At 47.6% G+C, this 13,905-nt stretch overlaps 6 protein-coding genes across 6 annotated transcripts; 4 read left to right on the forward strand and 2 right to left on the reverse strand.

Annotated features, from left to right (window-relative positions):
* Positions 1-374: 374 nt before the first annotated feature.
* On the forward strand, positions 375-795 carry N7479_010942 (uncharacterized protein; the record flags this gene model as incomplete). Its single annotated transcript, XM_057258633.1, has 2 exons — positions 375-656; positions 715-795. 2 exons carry the CDS (start codon positions 375-377, stop codon positions 793-795), a joined length of 363 nt encoding a protein of 120 aa, XP_057106091.1.
* Positions 796-1,072: 277 nt separating this feature from the next.
* N7479_010943 (putative salicylate hydroxylase) lies at positions 1,073-3,444 on the reverse strand (the record flags this gene model as incomplete). The annotated part of the gene is made up of 5 exons (XM_057258634.1): positions 1,073-2,010; positions 2,100-2,934; positions 2,987-3,061; positions 3,129-3,254; positions 3,319-3,444. 5 exons carry the CDS (start codon positions 3,442-3,444, stop codon positions 1,073-1,075), a joined length of 2,100 nt encoding a protein of 699 aa, XP_057106092.1.
* A 275-nt stretch (positions 3,445-3,719) lies between these two features.
* Positions 3,720-5,609, forward strand: N7479_010944 (CocE/NonD family hydrolase; the record flags this gene model as incomplete). The annotated part of the gene is made up of 3 exons (XM_057258635.1): positions 3,720-3,913; positions 3,968-5,464; positions 5,519-5,609. The coding sequence occupies 3 exons, from the start codon at positions 3,720-3,722 to the stop codon at positions 5,607-5,609; spliced, it is 1,782 nt and encodes a 593-aa protein (XP_057106093.1).
* A 277-nt stretch (positions 5,610-5,886) lies between these two features.
* Positions 5,887-6,429, forward strand: N7479_010945 (cupin domain-containing protein; the record flags this gene model as incomplete). Its single annotated transcript, XM_057258636.1, has 1 exon — positions 5,887-6,429. One exon carries the CDS (start codon positions 5,887-5,889, stop codon positions 6,427-6,429), a length of 543 nt encoding a protein of 180 aa, XP_057106094.1.
* Positions 6,430-9,633: 3,204 nt separating this feature from the next.
* N7479_010946 (putative C6 and C2H2 transcription factor RegA-like) lies at positions 9,634-10,566 on the forward strand (the record flags this gene model as incomplete). Its single annotated transcript, XM_057258637.1, has 1 exon — positions 9,634-10,566. The coding sequence occupies one exon, from the start codon at positions 9,634-9,636 to the stop codon at positions 10,564-10,566; it is 933 nt and encodes a 310-aa protein (XP_057106095.1).
* Positions 10,567-11,896: 1,330 nt separating this feature from the next.
* Positions 11,897-13,812, reverse strand: N7479_010947 (PPIL2 family peptidylprolyl isomerase; the record flags this gene model as incomplete). The annotated part of the gene is made up of 4 exons (XM_057258638.1): positions 11,897-12,407; positions 12,462-13,645; positions 13,730-13,746; positions 13,803-13,812. The coding sequence occupies 4 exons, from the start codon at positions 13,810-13,812 to the stop codon at positions 11,897-11,899; spliced, it is 1,722 nt and encodes a 573-aa protein (XP_057106096.1).
* Positions 13,813-13,905: the final 93 nt, after the last annotated feature.

A 13,905-nucleotide genomic window follows, 5' to 3' on the forward strand; every position in this document is an offset into this window, starting at 1 on the left:
TTACTCTGTCATCATACATCATTATGTTAAAGTTCATGGTATAGTTATGCCTCGGTTTCCTCTCGGCTGTCCACATTCCAGCCGATGATCCGTGTCGGATGTCTAGGGGGAGGGGTTTGATTTCCGAGTGACAACCGAGTGGGCCGCCCACCATGATGAATCCGGCATGTCCAGTAATTGCATAGTAGTTGTGCAATCGTGTGTGGAGCTTAGTAGAAAGGTACGCCCCCCAAACCCCGTATGAAGGACGTGGAAGGTGACTAGGGTAACTAACTTCACCCAGTAAAGTTGAACTTCATCTACTAGTTGAACTCCTGCAGAGGATCCTTCTTTGCTTTTTCTTTTAGTTTATCAATTGACTTCCGCTATCAATCATGTCTGTGACTACCACCAACACTCGGGAAACAGCAACAGTTCCCCTTGCCATTCTGGCGGGCTATGAAGTCCATCACAGTGGACATGAACAACTAGCACCTATGATACCTCCCTCCACAGCACCCATCAACCAACCTCCAAACTGGCCCGCTGATCATCATCGAATTCCCGCCTATCGTCCTATCAACCGAAGCCTGGATCAGAGCCAGCGACCACCAGGTGCAAATAACCTGGAACGGGTTATTATCACAGTCATGTTGCACGGTGTATGGCTCAACGCAGTAGGCTCTCTTCCTAATCACACATCACAGAAAAATCAAAATGACTGACTAGTCCCAGGCCGTATCTCGAGTTTGGCGCTTTACGGGAGGAAGATTGAATGATCGTTTGTTCCATTACGGGATTGGTGGTGAATGGTAGATATGACTTGGAAAGCCTATGGTTAAGTGGTGTTTGAATAAGATTATTGTGGTCCTGGTTGTTTTTATTATTATTGTTATGGAACAAGTATATGTCTGAATGGAACCACCGTATAATAGAGAAATATATGCACCTCGTCCACCTGGGGGCCAACGTGGAGAGCCGAGTAATAACTATATGTACATAGGTAGGTAGTTACACCTGTGGACTTCCAAGGCTGGCACGAATGTTTACAAATTTAGCAATAATTCAATACTGCGTGTCCATCCACGATTGCCTATACAATTCTTTTCGCAGCGGAAATATCCATCACTCCCTCACCTTCGATGACCTTAGCTTCAATAATATCGTACACCGGGATCTCGGCAAGACGAGAGATGATATGGTGCAAGGTCGGCAGCTGGTTCCAATCAAGGCCATCAATCTGAATGTTTCCTTGCGATGCTTTGAGCACGCGGGTAATTTTGGTTGGCACAATTAGGGACTCCTGTGCATAATCAACGAATACTGGGTATTCTGCCTCTGGGGTACCCTTACTCTCTCGGCCCACAGATGGCATATAGCGATGTACCAGGATACCTAGATCCCCAGACCCGGCTTCAGTTGGTGCAGTCTTCTCTACCTCACCAAGACCAGTCAATGTCATCCGACCCCATACCGCACCTCTCCAGCTTGTGGTAACATGATAAGAATCTTGACGCTTGTCCACATCGATGGCACTGAAAAGCTTTGGGAACCCAAGCTCTTCTCTTCCAGACAGGATAGGATCCGTCAAATCCTCGAACATGACTGGAAGATATGTTCCTCGTGTGATTTCTCCGTTGGCTTGCTGATACTCAATGCCGTGGATGTAGAGCCCCATGTGGTTATATCCCCCTCCTGCAAGCCAGTCCAAGTCATTCAAAGTGGTCTGGGAGAAAGTTGCGTAGGCCACACTACCGTGTCCGGAGAAGCTGTATGCGGAGTTGGGCAACAGGTTCTTGAGCAGGGTCCGACTGGTTTTGATCTTGATGGAAGATGTGCAAAAGCTGGCCTTCGCAGATGCTAAAGCTCGGCTACGACCCCAAAAGTCCTGACGAGGGCCAGGCATTGGGCCAAACACAGATGGCTGCCTGTAATAAGCCTCTGGGTTCTGAGCGCGCTGGTATTGTCTCAAATGTTCGGTAGCGGAGTCAAATTCGTCGTAGTCGTAAATCTCAGACATGATTCTCATAACTTTGGAAAAAAAAAGTGTTAACTTACACTAATTCTTTAGGGGGCAAACTGAAAAGGGAAACCTAGGGTAAAGTAGGCCAAGAACATACCTTTGTCCCTCGGCAAGTGGCTTCTTCCAGAATCCCGTGTATGTTCCTGAATTCGGGTAACTCGTTCGTGGCGTGCCTTTTCATAAAGCTTCAATCGCTCATGAATCTCCTCCTTTGGAAGATCACCTGGAAGTAGAACAGCCAGAGCAATACCATCCTCGAGTGCCATGGCACCGCCAGATGCTCGGTAGGGTAGGAATGGATGAGCTGCATCTCCCATCAATACCAGGCGGTGATCAACCCAAGTGGGGAGTGTTTCCATGTCGAGGAGAGGCCATATTTTCAGTGTCTGTGCATCCGCTTTCGCCAAAATTTTGCGAACCACAGGATCGTAGTCTTTGTATATCTCAAGCAACGTATCCTTATCCACGGCCTGGTCCCAGCCTTTAGATACTCCAATGTTGCTGAGGTTGTCCGGGTGAATGCAAACAAAATTGAGCATCTCGTTGTTGACGCAGGGGTATATAACCACCTTGCTATCGGAGCTGTGCCACATGTCGACAGATCCCAAATCCCGCACTAGATGGGCACTCTCAGGATCATCAAGCACTGCCTTGCGCGAGACCATGAATCGGAAGGCATTTTTGCCTGAGCTGAAGGCCTTTTTATCGGAACCAGCAACGTGACGCCGGGCCACAGAGTGCACACCATCAGCACCGATAACAACGTCACCACGAATTTCAGTTCCATTTTCAAGGATCACGGTAGCAGTCTTTGGATCAATTCCAGTAACCTTGCTCGAGGTATGCAGAGTCACAGGCTTTCCCTTACCGGGGGCCTTGGCCTTGTCTTTCAGCCCTTCGTGAAGGTGAGCACGGTGAATCAGAAGCCATTCCTTTTAACATTGTCAGCTCACTCCCTAAAGCCTGGGTAATACAATTTCTTACATGCTGCCAAGTATCTGCGAATTTGGTAATGCTCCCAGTGAATACGAGTTTGCCATCGGAGGTGTAGTCTCGAATCTTTTTTTTTTTTTTAAATTGTAAGTCTTCACGTTAATCATAAACAGTTTTGCAATGTTCTTTTTACCTGCTCCGCTTTTACGGCGCCATACTGAGAAGCATTTACCCCAATCCTCTTCAGAAGACCGTTTGCATTGGGAGTAAGGTGAATGGCTGCACCGACCTCGTTGGCGAATTGAGATCGCTCAAACAGCTGTCATCACTCGGTCAACTGAACTGAATGCAAAGCTATGATCAACCCCCAAAAGGCATCTTACCTCAACTTCATGCCCTTGCTGGTGAAGAGCGATAGCTGCCGCTAAGCCACCAATACCGGCCCCGACAATAAGAATTTTCAGGCCCTTTGCAGGGGGGGTTACGTCCATCTTGGTTTCAGGATTCATTGACACGGGGTAGCGATGATCAAAAGGAGGGGGAAATGCGCAATAGGAAATAACGCATTGTTTTCCGTTATTATCATCCAACTAAATGATGGCAATTATCTACACTCGGCTCTATCGTTCATAGCATATCCATCTGCATTGCCCCGGATTACCGATCCAGTTCGGCTCCACCTACCCGAACATCGCAACCCGATTGCATAAATCTATTTCTATTTATTAGTAGAAGACATTGAGGGTTCGTATCTCTATATAAATTTTGTACCTGAAATCTCATCATGCCAAATCCCATTAAGGACATCGCCCGCGTGGACACAACCTCATTCCCATACATTGTCGAGGAGAACGTTAGTATCCTTCTTGCGAACGACGCTGGCATTATTCGTTGCAATGTGTACCGCCCCAAAGATGTCCCCAACGCACCCGTTTTGGTGACCTATGGTCCCTATGGCAAAGATCTTCACTACAAAAAGTATGCTCTAGCGTTTTTTTTTTTTCCATATCTGGTGCTGATTTCATTATCTAGCTTCGCCATCAACTCCTACAATGAAGTAAACCCCGAACATCATTCTGATCACTCTGCGTGGGAGACTCCAGACCCTGGATTTTGGACTAAGCATGGCTATGCTGTTGTTCGCGCCGACGAGCGGGGCTTGGGCCAGTCTCCTGGTATCTTGGACACGATGTCTCGTGGCACCAGCGAGGCCTTTGTGGATGTGGTTGAATGGGCCGCACAACAGCCTTGGTCCAACGGAAAGCTTGGCCTTCTTGGTATTAGCTACTATGCTGGTAGCCAGTGGCGTGTCGCCGCACGCCAGCCCAAGGGATTGGCTTGTATCATTCCCTGGGAGGGAATGTCCGATTACTATCGTGATCGTTGCCGCCACGGCGGTATCCTGTCGAACGCCTTTATCAAGTTCTGGTGGGATCGCCAGGTTGTTTCGAACCAATACGGTCTTGCTGGACGCGCGGCACGCAACTGGGGTCCTGATACCATCGAAGGTGACCTCTCAGAGGAAGAACTGGTCGCCAACCGGAACGATCAGAATATTGACAATCTGAAGAACCGATTCCGCGACGATCCTTATTATTCTTCCAAAGAGTATAGCATGGAGGATATCAAAGTTCCTCTGCTTAGCGTGGCTAACTGGGGTGGTATCCTGCTGCACCTGCGCGGCAATGTGATGGGTTATATGAATGCCGGATCAGACTTGAAATATCTTCGTTTCATTACTGGCCGCCATGACTTGCCTTTCTACTACAAGGAGGAAGTTGAGGTTCAAAAGAGCTTCTTAGATGCCTTTCTGAAGGAAGAAGACAAGGCTGGCTGGAGCACAGGTGCAGCACCCAAGGTTGATGTCTTGTTAAGAAAGGGCAATCTCGGCTTTAACAACGCTGAGGCAGAGAAGACCTATGGTCGACGTGTTGAGAACGAGTGGCCTATTGCCCGGACTCAGTACACCAAATTCTTCTTGACTCCCTCTCAGCAGCTGGAAATCAAGACACCGGAGCCGGAATCCAAGCTGGCTAAGCTTAACTATCGTGCGCTGGGAACTCTCGATAAACCATCCCTCCTGCAATTTTCTACCCCCGCCTTCGAGCAGGAAACTGAGGTCACAGGTCACATCACAGCTCACTTGAACGTTTCCGTTACTCCAGACAAGGGAGGACCTTTGCCTTCTGATATTGATCTCTTCTTGACTCTGCGATACATCTCCCCCTCGGGAGAGGAAGTTTTTTATACCGGAACTGCGGGTGATCCCGTGCCTTTGACCAAGGGGTGGCTCCGTGTTAGCATGCGGAAGATCAACGACCAGCACTTGAGACACAATGAGCATATCCCCTACAGAGACTACTTCTCGAGCGATGTCTTGCCCGTCATGCCTGGGGAGGTTTATCCCGTTGATGTGGAGATCTGGCCTACGAACATCGTGATTGAGAAGGGCGGCAAGCTGATCCTGGAGGTCGCGTCCGGTGACACACAAGGCTCAGGCATCTTTCAGCATAATGATCCGACTGACCGGTACGTTCAATTTTTTTCTACAAGCCGATGATGACTTATTGACACGCTATATAGTGCCACCGAGAAATTACAAGGAACTAACCACATTCACTTCGGGTCATCCTACGAGAACTTTGTTACCTTACCGATCATTCCCGATGCGTAAGGATTTGAATAGGCACAAGAACTTAGCTTATTGCCGAGAAAATGAGCCGGTCTCTCCAGACAAGGTGGAGCCGGGGAGCCCGAGGGGGAGCCGAAAGGTGACCTGTGTCATGTGGATCATAGTATAAAACTAGATGTTGATAGTACAGAAATGATTTGATCACTACTTATGAATATATATATCTCCTTCGTACTCTGTGGGCACCAAGATTTAATTTTCGAACAATTATTGCCATTCACTCCTTCGATATATCGAATGTTACACACCATTACTCAAGATGAGCAACGAACTTCCCTCCATCAACCGGTATATTACCGCTCATGATCAAAACGGCAAAGCCGTCTTTTCCACCCGAGTCCCCGAGCCAATGCCCAAGCAGGTTGTCAATGGCATACCTTTCAGCTTAGCATATACCTCCAACGAATTTCCAGCCCAGCTGTCTGAAGATGCTGATATCAAGAAATATGAGGCTAATCTAATTACGCCCCCCGGTCTTGCTATTTCAACCGGAACTGTTTGCCGAATTGTCGATTTCCCGCCCGCTGCGGAAAGTCCTATGCATCGCACTGTTTCGTTGGATTACGGTGTCGTTTTGGAGGGGGAGGTTGAACTTTCTCTGGATGGTGGGGAGAAGAGAATTATGAAGAGAGGCGACGTCGCAATTCAGCGAGCCACAAATCATGCTTGGAAAAATGTTACGCCTAACGGGGGATGTGCGAGAATGTTGTATGTTCTTACTCCTTGCCAGCCCATCAAGGTGGAGGGCTTGGGAGTACTCGGCGAAAATGTTGATGGTATTGATGTGGAGGCTAGCAAATAAACAGTTCCAAGGCTCCTGGCCCTGTATTCACAGAAATGAATTACTTACTATGTTGAACATACATTTTGAGATTTTGGCTAGAACAAGTCTAGGACTTCACTAAATCTGAGCATTTAGGTAGGACCTCGAGATGGTAGGTACTAGTAGCGTTCCGCAAAGCCCATAAATGGGCCCGAACCCCGGGCCCAAAGCCCAACCAGCAGTGGGCTATGGGCCTAACCTTCGAAGCCCAACCCAATCCACAGCCCATTCGTGGGGCCCCATAAGGCCCCCATTAAAGCCCATTAAGAGGGGTTCAACCAGCATCTTGTAATCGCTATACAATATTGTATTCTAACCCTTGTGCTTCTTGTATAGAGTTTAAATCTAGAATTCAGAACTTTTATAGTTATATAAGTATATGTTTCAATTTTGAATAAAATCCGACCTTTAGAGGTCGAGATACTACGAAAATAGGTTAAATATTGATGTTGTGATATTCGATATACATTTTAGATTTGCAGGAGTACTACTACTTTCTAAGTGAACTTCTGTAATTTATAAATTATCTAAACAACGCACTTTCTCGCGTTTTTAAACATAATATAGAGAGACAACTAGCAATTAATTCTAAAACATTTAGACTAATAAAATATTACCTTTAGAATAAGGCCTAGAAACGGGGGTAAAACGGTACTATATTTGTACTGTTTGGGGCTTATTAACCCGCAGTGGGCTTCTCCTCAGGCCCATAGCCCACCCGTGGGCCCGAAGGTAAGGCCCAAAGCCCAGCCCATTTGCGGGTTGGGTTGGGCTGGGCTATGGGCTTTATGGGCTTTGCGGAGTTCTAGTAGGTAGATCCATTCATCCATGGTGGATCCATCCAATTAGAAGTTTTGTCGCAGCTTACTCAGCGGACGCTGTCAACCCTAGGATCCGGGGAAAGTAGATTCGGCGATGTGGTCCACCTCCTCCCGGTACCTTTAGGTAACCCCCAATTGACGACACTGAAGTCCCTTGAACGATTTCCCGACAGGCCATGAATAGCCCTTACCGATCGAATGTGGCTGCTCATGCATCTGATACAACATGCACCCCTTTGGCATCCCCTTTGGGCCCTACCAGAGGATTTTACCAATGTGGAGTCTGCAAGAAAGAATATGGCAGAGCGGATCATCTCATCCGCCATGTTCGATCCCGTATGTTGCTTGACCAGACATGAAATCTGAATGTATTTTGAAAAATTGGGACTGAGAGCTGATTGCCCTGGTACAGATACTGCAGATAAACCGTTCAGCTGTGAGATATGTGGCAAGGGATTCACAAGAATGTCAGTTCCTTGTTGATAAGAAATATCATGTAATTCGATCTTAATGTTTTCTCAGTGATCTTCTTCGACGACATGCTCAGGGTCATGGCTCTGCGCATGGCCATCATAGGTCCGATTTATCCATAAGAGGACGTGTATCGCAGGCATGCAAGAGCTGTGCGGCGTCAAAGCTCAAGTGTGACGATGAGAAACCATGTCGACGATGTTTGCGGCGAAATCAGACCTGTCAATGGTCCCAGAGAGATGACCTAAATGCGCCAGCTCACGGTAAAACACTTCCTGCATCGGTGGATGCCCTGAAATGATGTTGCTAACTAGGATATCAGAACAAGAAATTTGGCCTATCGATCGATCAGAGGAAGGGCAAAACGGTGAGTTCCAATATTTTTTAGTTCTGAACATATTTACGGCATTCGCTTACAACATAAGACTTTCTCCCAATTGCACAAGACCCAGAACCGACAAGCCCGCATAACGGTGGCAATTTGGGAAATGCTGGCCCTGAGGCTCCGTCAGATGATATGATAATGACAAACGAAATTGATGGTATTTCAACTCTTCTCATGACAATAAAACTATTCATTCAGAGACTGAGTCATGATTTAAGGGGCGAGTGTCAGCTCACTCCAATATGAAAGCTTCAACCAACAAATGGCAGGCTTGAATGGGTTTCAACTGACGGTCAGTAAAGATTGCTAATTTTTGTGGACTTATACTAATCAATGAAGCAGGGTTATGATCAGTGGAACGTGTATGGCAGTATGAACTTTGAGCTTGGGTTGACAGACGAAGATCTCGAATTCTTGGACTCCTTAAATAGGCCTGGCCCTCCTCAACCTCGGGTGATCCAAGAACAACCAGCTCAGCGAGGTACCCCGACTGGTCCAGATTTTTCTAACCACGTCAGCACAAATCCTCTCCACGATTCCCCTTTATCACATTGGACCCCCCGTGCAGAAGACAATGCGTATATGGATCAGCACTATTTGTCCGTACCTAAGCATCTTGACACTCCAGAATCTACAGGCGTCTCCAGGCCACGCATTTTTGCAGAGCCACTGTCAAAAGAGAGCCGAGATGCGGCATTTGCATTAGTTGTCAAACGATATCAGCAGAATAACTTGAATCGAATCATGCAGTGCTTTCCAAGCGCAGAGCTCTTGGATAGCCTGATTCAAGTTTTCTTTACACACCAGAGATCCCAAATTGACACTTGGATTCATGAGTCAACTATGCAACTGAAGCAAGAAAGCCCAGAAATGATTTTAACTCTCGCCGCGGCGGGAGCAGTTCGCTCCGACGTGGAGGCAATCCAAAGACTTGGCTATGCTATGTTGGAGATAGCTAGGCTCCAAGTAAATGGCAAAGTACTTATTGGCTCCTATGGCTATTAGATATTGAGGTGCTAACTTCCAGCAGTATGAAGACAACAATATTCTAACTCGCAACTTGAAACAACAACAAGAATATGTCCTAATCCTTCAAATTGGGCTTTGGAGTGGGGACAAACGGCGTGTTGAAATTGCTGAGAGCTTTGCGCAGCCAGTTGTGACAGTCAGTCAAGCGCATTGGTTCCTAGACATCGTTATCGTGTTCTGACTTTGAAGCAGATGTTACGACGAGCCTCGCGCTTTAAACATGAAGCATATCCCACCATCATTCCCACTGTGGCCGATGATGATGTAACTCTCGACCGCAAATGGCGCGAATGGGTAGAGCATGAGTCCTTCAAAAGGTGATAAAAAAGATGACTTCTATTAGACAAGCTGCATTTTCAAGAAGACACGCTGATACGGTATTACAGACTTGCTCACCACATGTTCATTCACGATGCGCAAGCATCTATTTTGCGATCCATAAATCCACTTATGTCATATATGGAGCTCGATCTCCCTATGCCCTTTTCACGCAAACTTTGGGATGCGAAGACTGCCGCTCAATGGAGATCCATATATCTCGAAGAGGTTCCAAAAACGACATCTCCCATACCATCCCTGGCTACCAGCCTACAGAATATCTCCAGTCTCGGCCACTTCCCTCGTCATGGAGATTTCCAATTAGCCGCGCTAGCAAGTATCCACGGCATATCAACGATGATAGCAGACTGCAATCAAGCACGTCACGGACCATCCGTCGCGCTGATCATGAAGCTATGGCAGCAAGAGCTACTGCAGGTTCTGGAGCAATTTGAAGTTGTCGCAATTGAGCCTCTGCAACGCTTAATGCCGGCTATTCCACTAATCTACCAAACCGTCTCACTTTCGTTATACCTGCCACTGGGTATCCTTGAGACCTTTTCAGGGAAAGACGGTGAAAAACGGTCGTCTAATATATACCAGTCATTTATTCAAAGAATCAGTGCTGCAAATCTGCGACAAGCGAGCTGGCATGCTGGCCAGGTGCTGCGCATCGCAAGATCTATGCCTCCTGGGTCACTCACTGATTTTTATGCCACTTGCCTCTACTTTGCTGCGCTTGCATTATGGTCCCTGAGCACCATATTCTTGTCAAATGATCTAGCTTCAGATACCGGAAGTTCTACCGGCGAAACAGTGTTTCTCCTGGATGGTGAAGCTGACAGCGCTGCACTACGTCGATTCACACTCTCTGGGCAGGGAGTCCCCGTTATTTCGTCTTCCGATCGACATGTACCTTTGAATGATCGAGCGGCGGTCATGCGTTTTTTTCGACAATTGTTACGCTTGAAGTATCACGGGGGTGCCTCCGATCAGCAAACGAGGGCTTTGAATAATGCCTTCTCCGTGCTGGGGAACACTAATTCCACAACCATTGAAGGGCAGCGGAAGAGGAAAACCCCCGAAAGTTGATAGGAGATGATTGCATAGAATATTCCAGACCCGCCGTTATAGCAGACAAAAGGCCCCTTGTTTCCCAAGTAGACATTCTTTTGATATTTCAATTCGCCCCAGAAAAGCCGCACAAAAGTGTGAGGGCGGTAGCTGGAACTCGTAGTAGAAATTGCTTGGACCTACCTACATGTACTTAGCCCTATCTCACCTTGTGGGAGACACAGTGCTTAATTTTAGTTAATAACTCCTCACATTCTTTTACTGCGCAGTTTTATGAAAGTTGGCAAACAGCAACTTCCTCGATTAAAGAATAAACAGCACCTTGAATCGTAAGGCTATTCCAATAAAAAAGCCCACAACTATCTCAATCAACCCACGGTCCGATGGACTGTACTGTACCACATTATCGAAGGCGTAACAACACGATGTTTTCGGATCAACAAAGCAGTCATATGAAGCACGTATAGCACTTCCATACTGGTCGAAGAATGCTTGAGCTTCAGCACGTGTACTGAACACAAAATCTTCATATCCTCCCGAGGTGACAACAGTGCTTGGTGTAAACTGTGTGTGTCCAAAGATCTGTTCTATTTTCGGGGCATCAAGAGGAATCGTTTGATGTCGTTGATATCGATCACAGATCGAGCGGCAGAATGCAGCATGTTCACTCCATTTTTGTAAGAAACTGGACGGTGAGAGAGGAGATAACCCAACCATCACACGAATACTGTCATGACTTTGTATTTCTACTTCTATTGCAGGGTTTAACTTCTCTGTCACGTAGACCTTGAGGGGAATAGCGAAAACATGACTACCAGCAGATTTTTGATAACCTTCAGTGGAGAGAGCTCCTTGCAAGACCGTAAGAGATGGCCAAGTAAGTTGGGCAAAGGAGTGAACAAATGTATCTGCTTCAGGGATTGGGAGGTGGAGTAGTGAATCTTTGTTCGCCGATAGACGAAGACCCTGGATATATTTGGTTATGATACCCAGGGTCTTTGCCATCGTCCTGGTCTCCGTGGCGTGTATGACTTGGAATTCATGTAAGAGAATCCAATTTCTCGGATAGGATTGTTAACTGCATGGTCGATAGATGTGGTTAAGAGAAGGGTTGCTAGGTACGTAGAAAAGTCCACCTATGAACAGAGTGCCCAGGTGTCCACGGTCAGCCTGGTGACGTAACGTCGCCTTCCCTTCCGGTCCTTGGGCCTACTCTAAGGATACCACTCAGTCATTACTTTCCAACGGGCTTTCATGTCCAATTCCAGGATGTAACCAATCATACACATGTATTCATGTTAAAGTACAAATTGAAGGAGGGCGAAAAAAGACTTGGAAGTGAGATCTATTACCACGAACTAAAGTTTCCGAAACCTCCAGGCCCCTTAGCCTTTTTACGAGCGGGCTCATGTGGAACCTCCTCGTCAGGAAACTCCACAATTTCGTCTTCTTCCTGTCCATCCCGATCTGCCAGTGCTGCCTTCAAATACTTTCCAACACCCGAGACGCCGCCGTCATTTGAGTCCGCCTCGGCGCCGCGGACTCGTTTCCCGGTCCAGGTAACACGGTCATCATCCGCACGGCGAGCAGTCTCATCTTCCTCTTCTGCAGAAAGACCCGTGGTGCCTGTGGCTCGTGCTTCTTCGGCTCGCTTCTGGGCCATGAAATCCTCGAATGGATCAACGAAGACCGTGATTTCCTTGATGCGAATATCGGGAGTAGGACGGTTCGTATTTGGTTCCACCGGGTGGACCTCTAAATTATTCAAAGTAGTGGATGAAGGAGTTGGGTCATCGATAAGACGGCCGAAGACGGTGTGCTTGAGGTTGAGATGAGGAAGGGCTCGGTAGGCGATGAAGCTGAAAGCACATGTTAGCGCTCATTGAGTTCGGAAATCGCAAGGGGTCACTTACAATTGACTGCTATTTGTGTTTTTGCCCTTGTTAGCCATGCTCAGTGTGCCCCGAGCATCGTGCTTCAAAGGTCCCTCGAACTCATCTGCAAAGTATTTGCCCCAGATACTCTCGCCGCCTCGTCCAGTTCCAGTTGGATCACCACCCTGGAGCATGAAACCCTTGATATTGCGGTGAAATGGCACATCTTTGTAATAGCCCTTCTTAGCCAATTGAAGGAAGTTCCATACGGCTTTAGGCGCATGCTCAGGATACAATTCCAGATTAAGATGCCCGGCGGTAGTCACAATGCGCGCGTAAGCCTTGGCCTTCACGCGACCCCGCTTGAGCATGTAATCCTCCTCCGATAGTAACGCTAGCTCGGCAGACGTGTGCGGTGTCAGGCCTGTGCTAGTGAAAGAAGCAGCCGCCTTGCCTGTGGTGTATTTTGCAGCGTTGTAGGGTGTTGGCTTTCCTATTGGCCCCTTGGAAGCCATATTCGCAGTCCCGGTCTTCGAAACTGCTTTTGAGCCAGTCGCAGCAGAACTAGCCTGTTGAGCGCGTTCTGCCCGTGCCTTTGCAACCGCCTCTTTCGCTTTCAGGATCTTCGCCGCGTTGCCGAGCGCACTGGTATTCACACTTCCGGAGGTCTGTTCGCCCTCCAAAATTCCCGTCTCCCCATTCTTGATGTAGTTGAATGAGCTAAGATTGCGCGACTCGATGTTCTGCGGGTCTTGCAAGGTGATAATATCTTTTCGGCTGAATTCCTCATCTGTGACCAAGTCGCGCCATAATTTTCCCTTGATGTTGAGTCGCTCCACCGTATCCCAGGAAAAGACATTCCCTGTATTCCGTAATGCGACGATATGTGTATTATCTGTCAGAATCTTGTAGGTCACCGGGTCAACGTAGTCGCCATCCTCATTCTTCGCGAGAGTCAACTTGATCAAGTCCGAGCTCTTCAACGGGGTCCCATCGACAGGATTTGTCCCGTGCTTCTTAATCCATGGCAGAATATTCGTGATATCGAAGAGTGTCCCTGTGGGCGTGCAAACCGGGTGTGAAAATGGTTGGAGGGAGAGTGAACAGAAATTGAACGGCAAGCGCTTGAATGCGGCGTGAGGACCAGTCTTCCTGGCCTTGGAAACTCCAGCACCAGCACTAGCCGAGAAAGCATCCTCGGATGCCCACTCGGAGTGTGTGATCTAGAAAAAAATCCATTATCAGCGGGGATTCAAGATGCGATAGGAGAGTATTCGGATGTAGAAAATGAAGGAGATGCCGCATACATAAAGCTTATCTGTTCCTAAACTCAAGCACGTTAGTCTGAATCTGTCCAAACGGCACCTCTGTAAGACATACCTTTTCCCATAATTGAAGATTAAGCTGTCCCAACAACTTTCGCGCAGCGCGTGAAGATCAAATGACGGCAGGACGCTTACCGCTTTGAGATTAGAGTATCGGT

The sequence above is a fragment of the Penicillium vulpinum genome, assembly GCF_028829585.1.
Source record: "Penicillium vulpinum strain IBT 29486 chromosome Unknown utg000004l_segment0_segment0, whole genome shotgun sequence".
In the NCBI taxonomy this organism is placed as follows: Eukaryota; Fungi; Ascomycota; class Eurotiomycetes; order Eurotiales; family Aspergillaceae; genus Penicillium; species Penicillium vulpinum.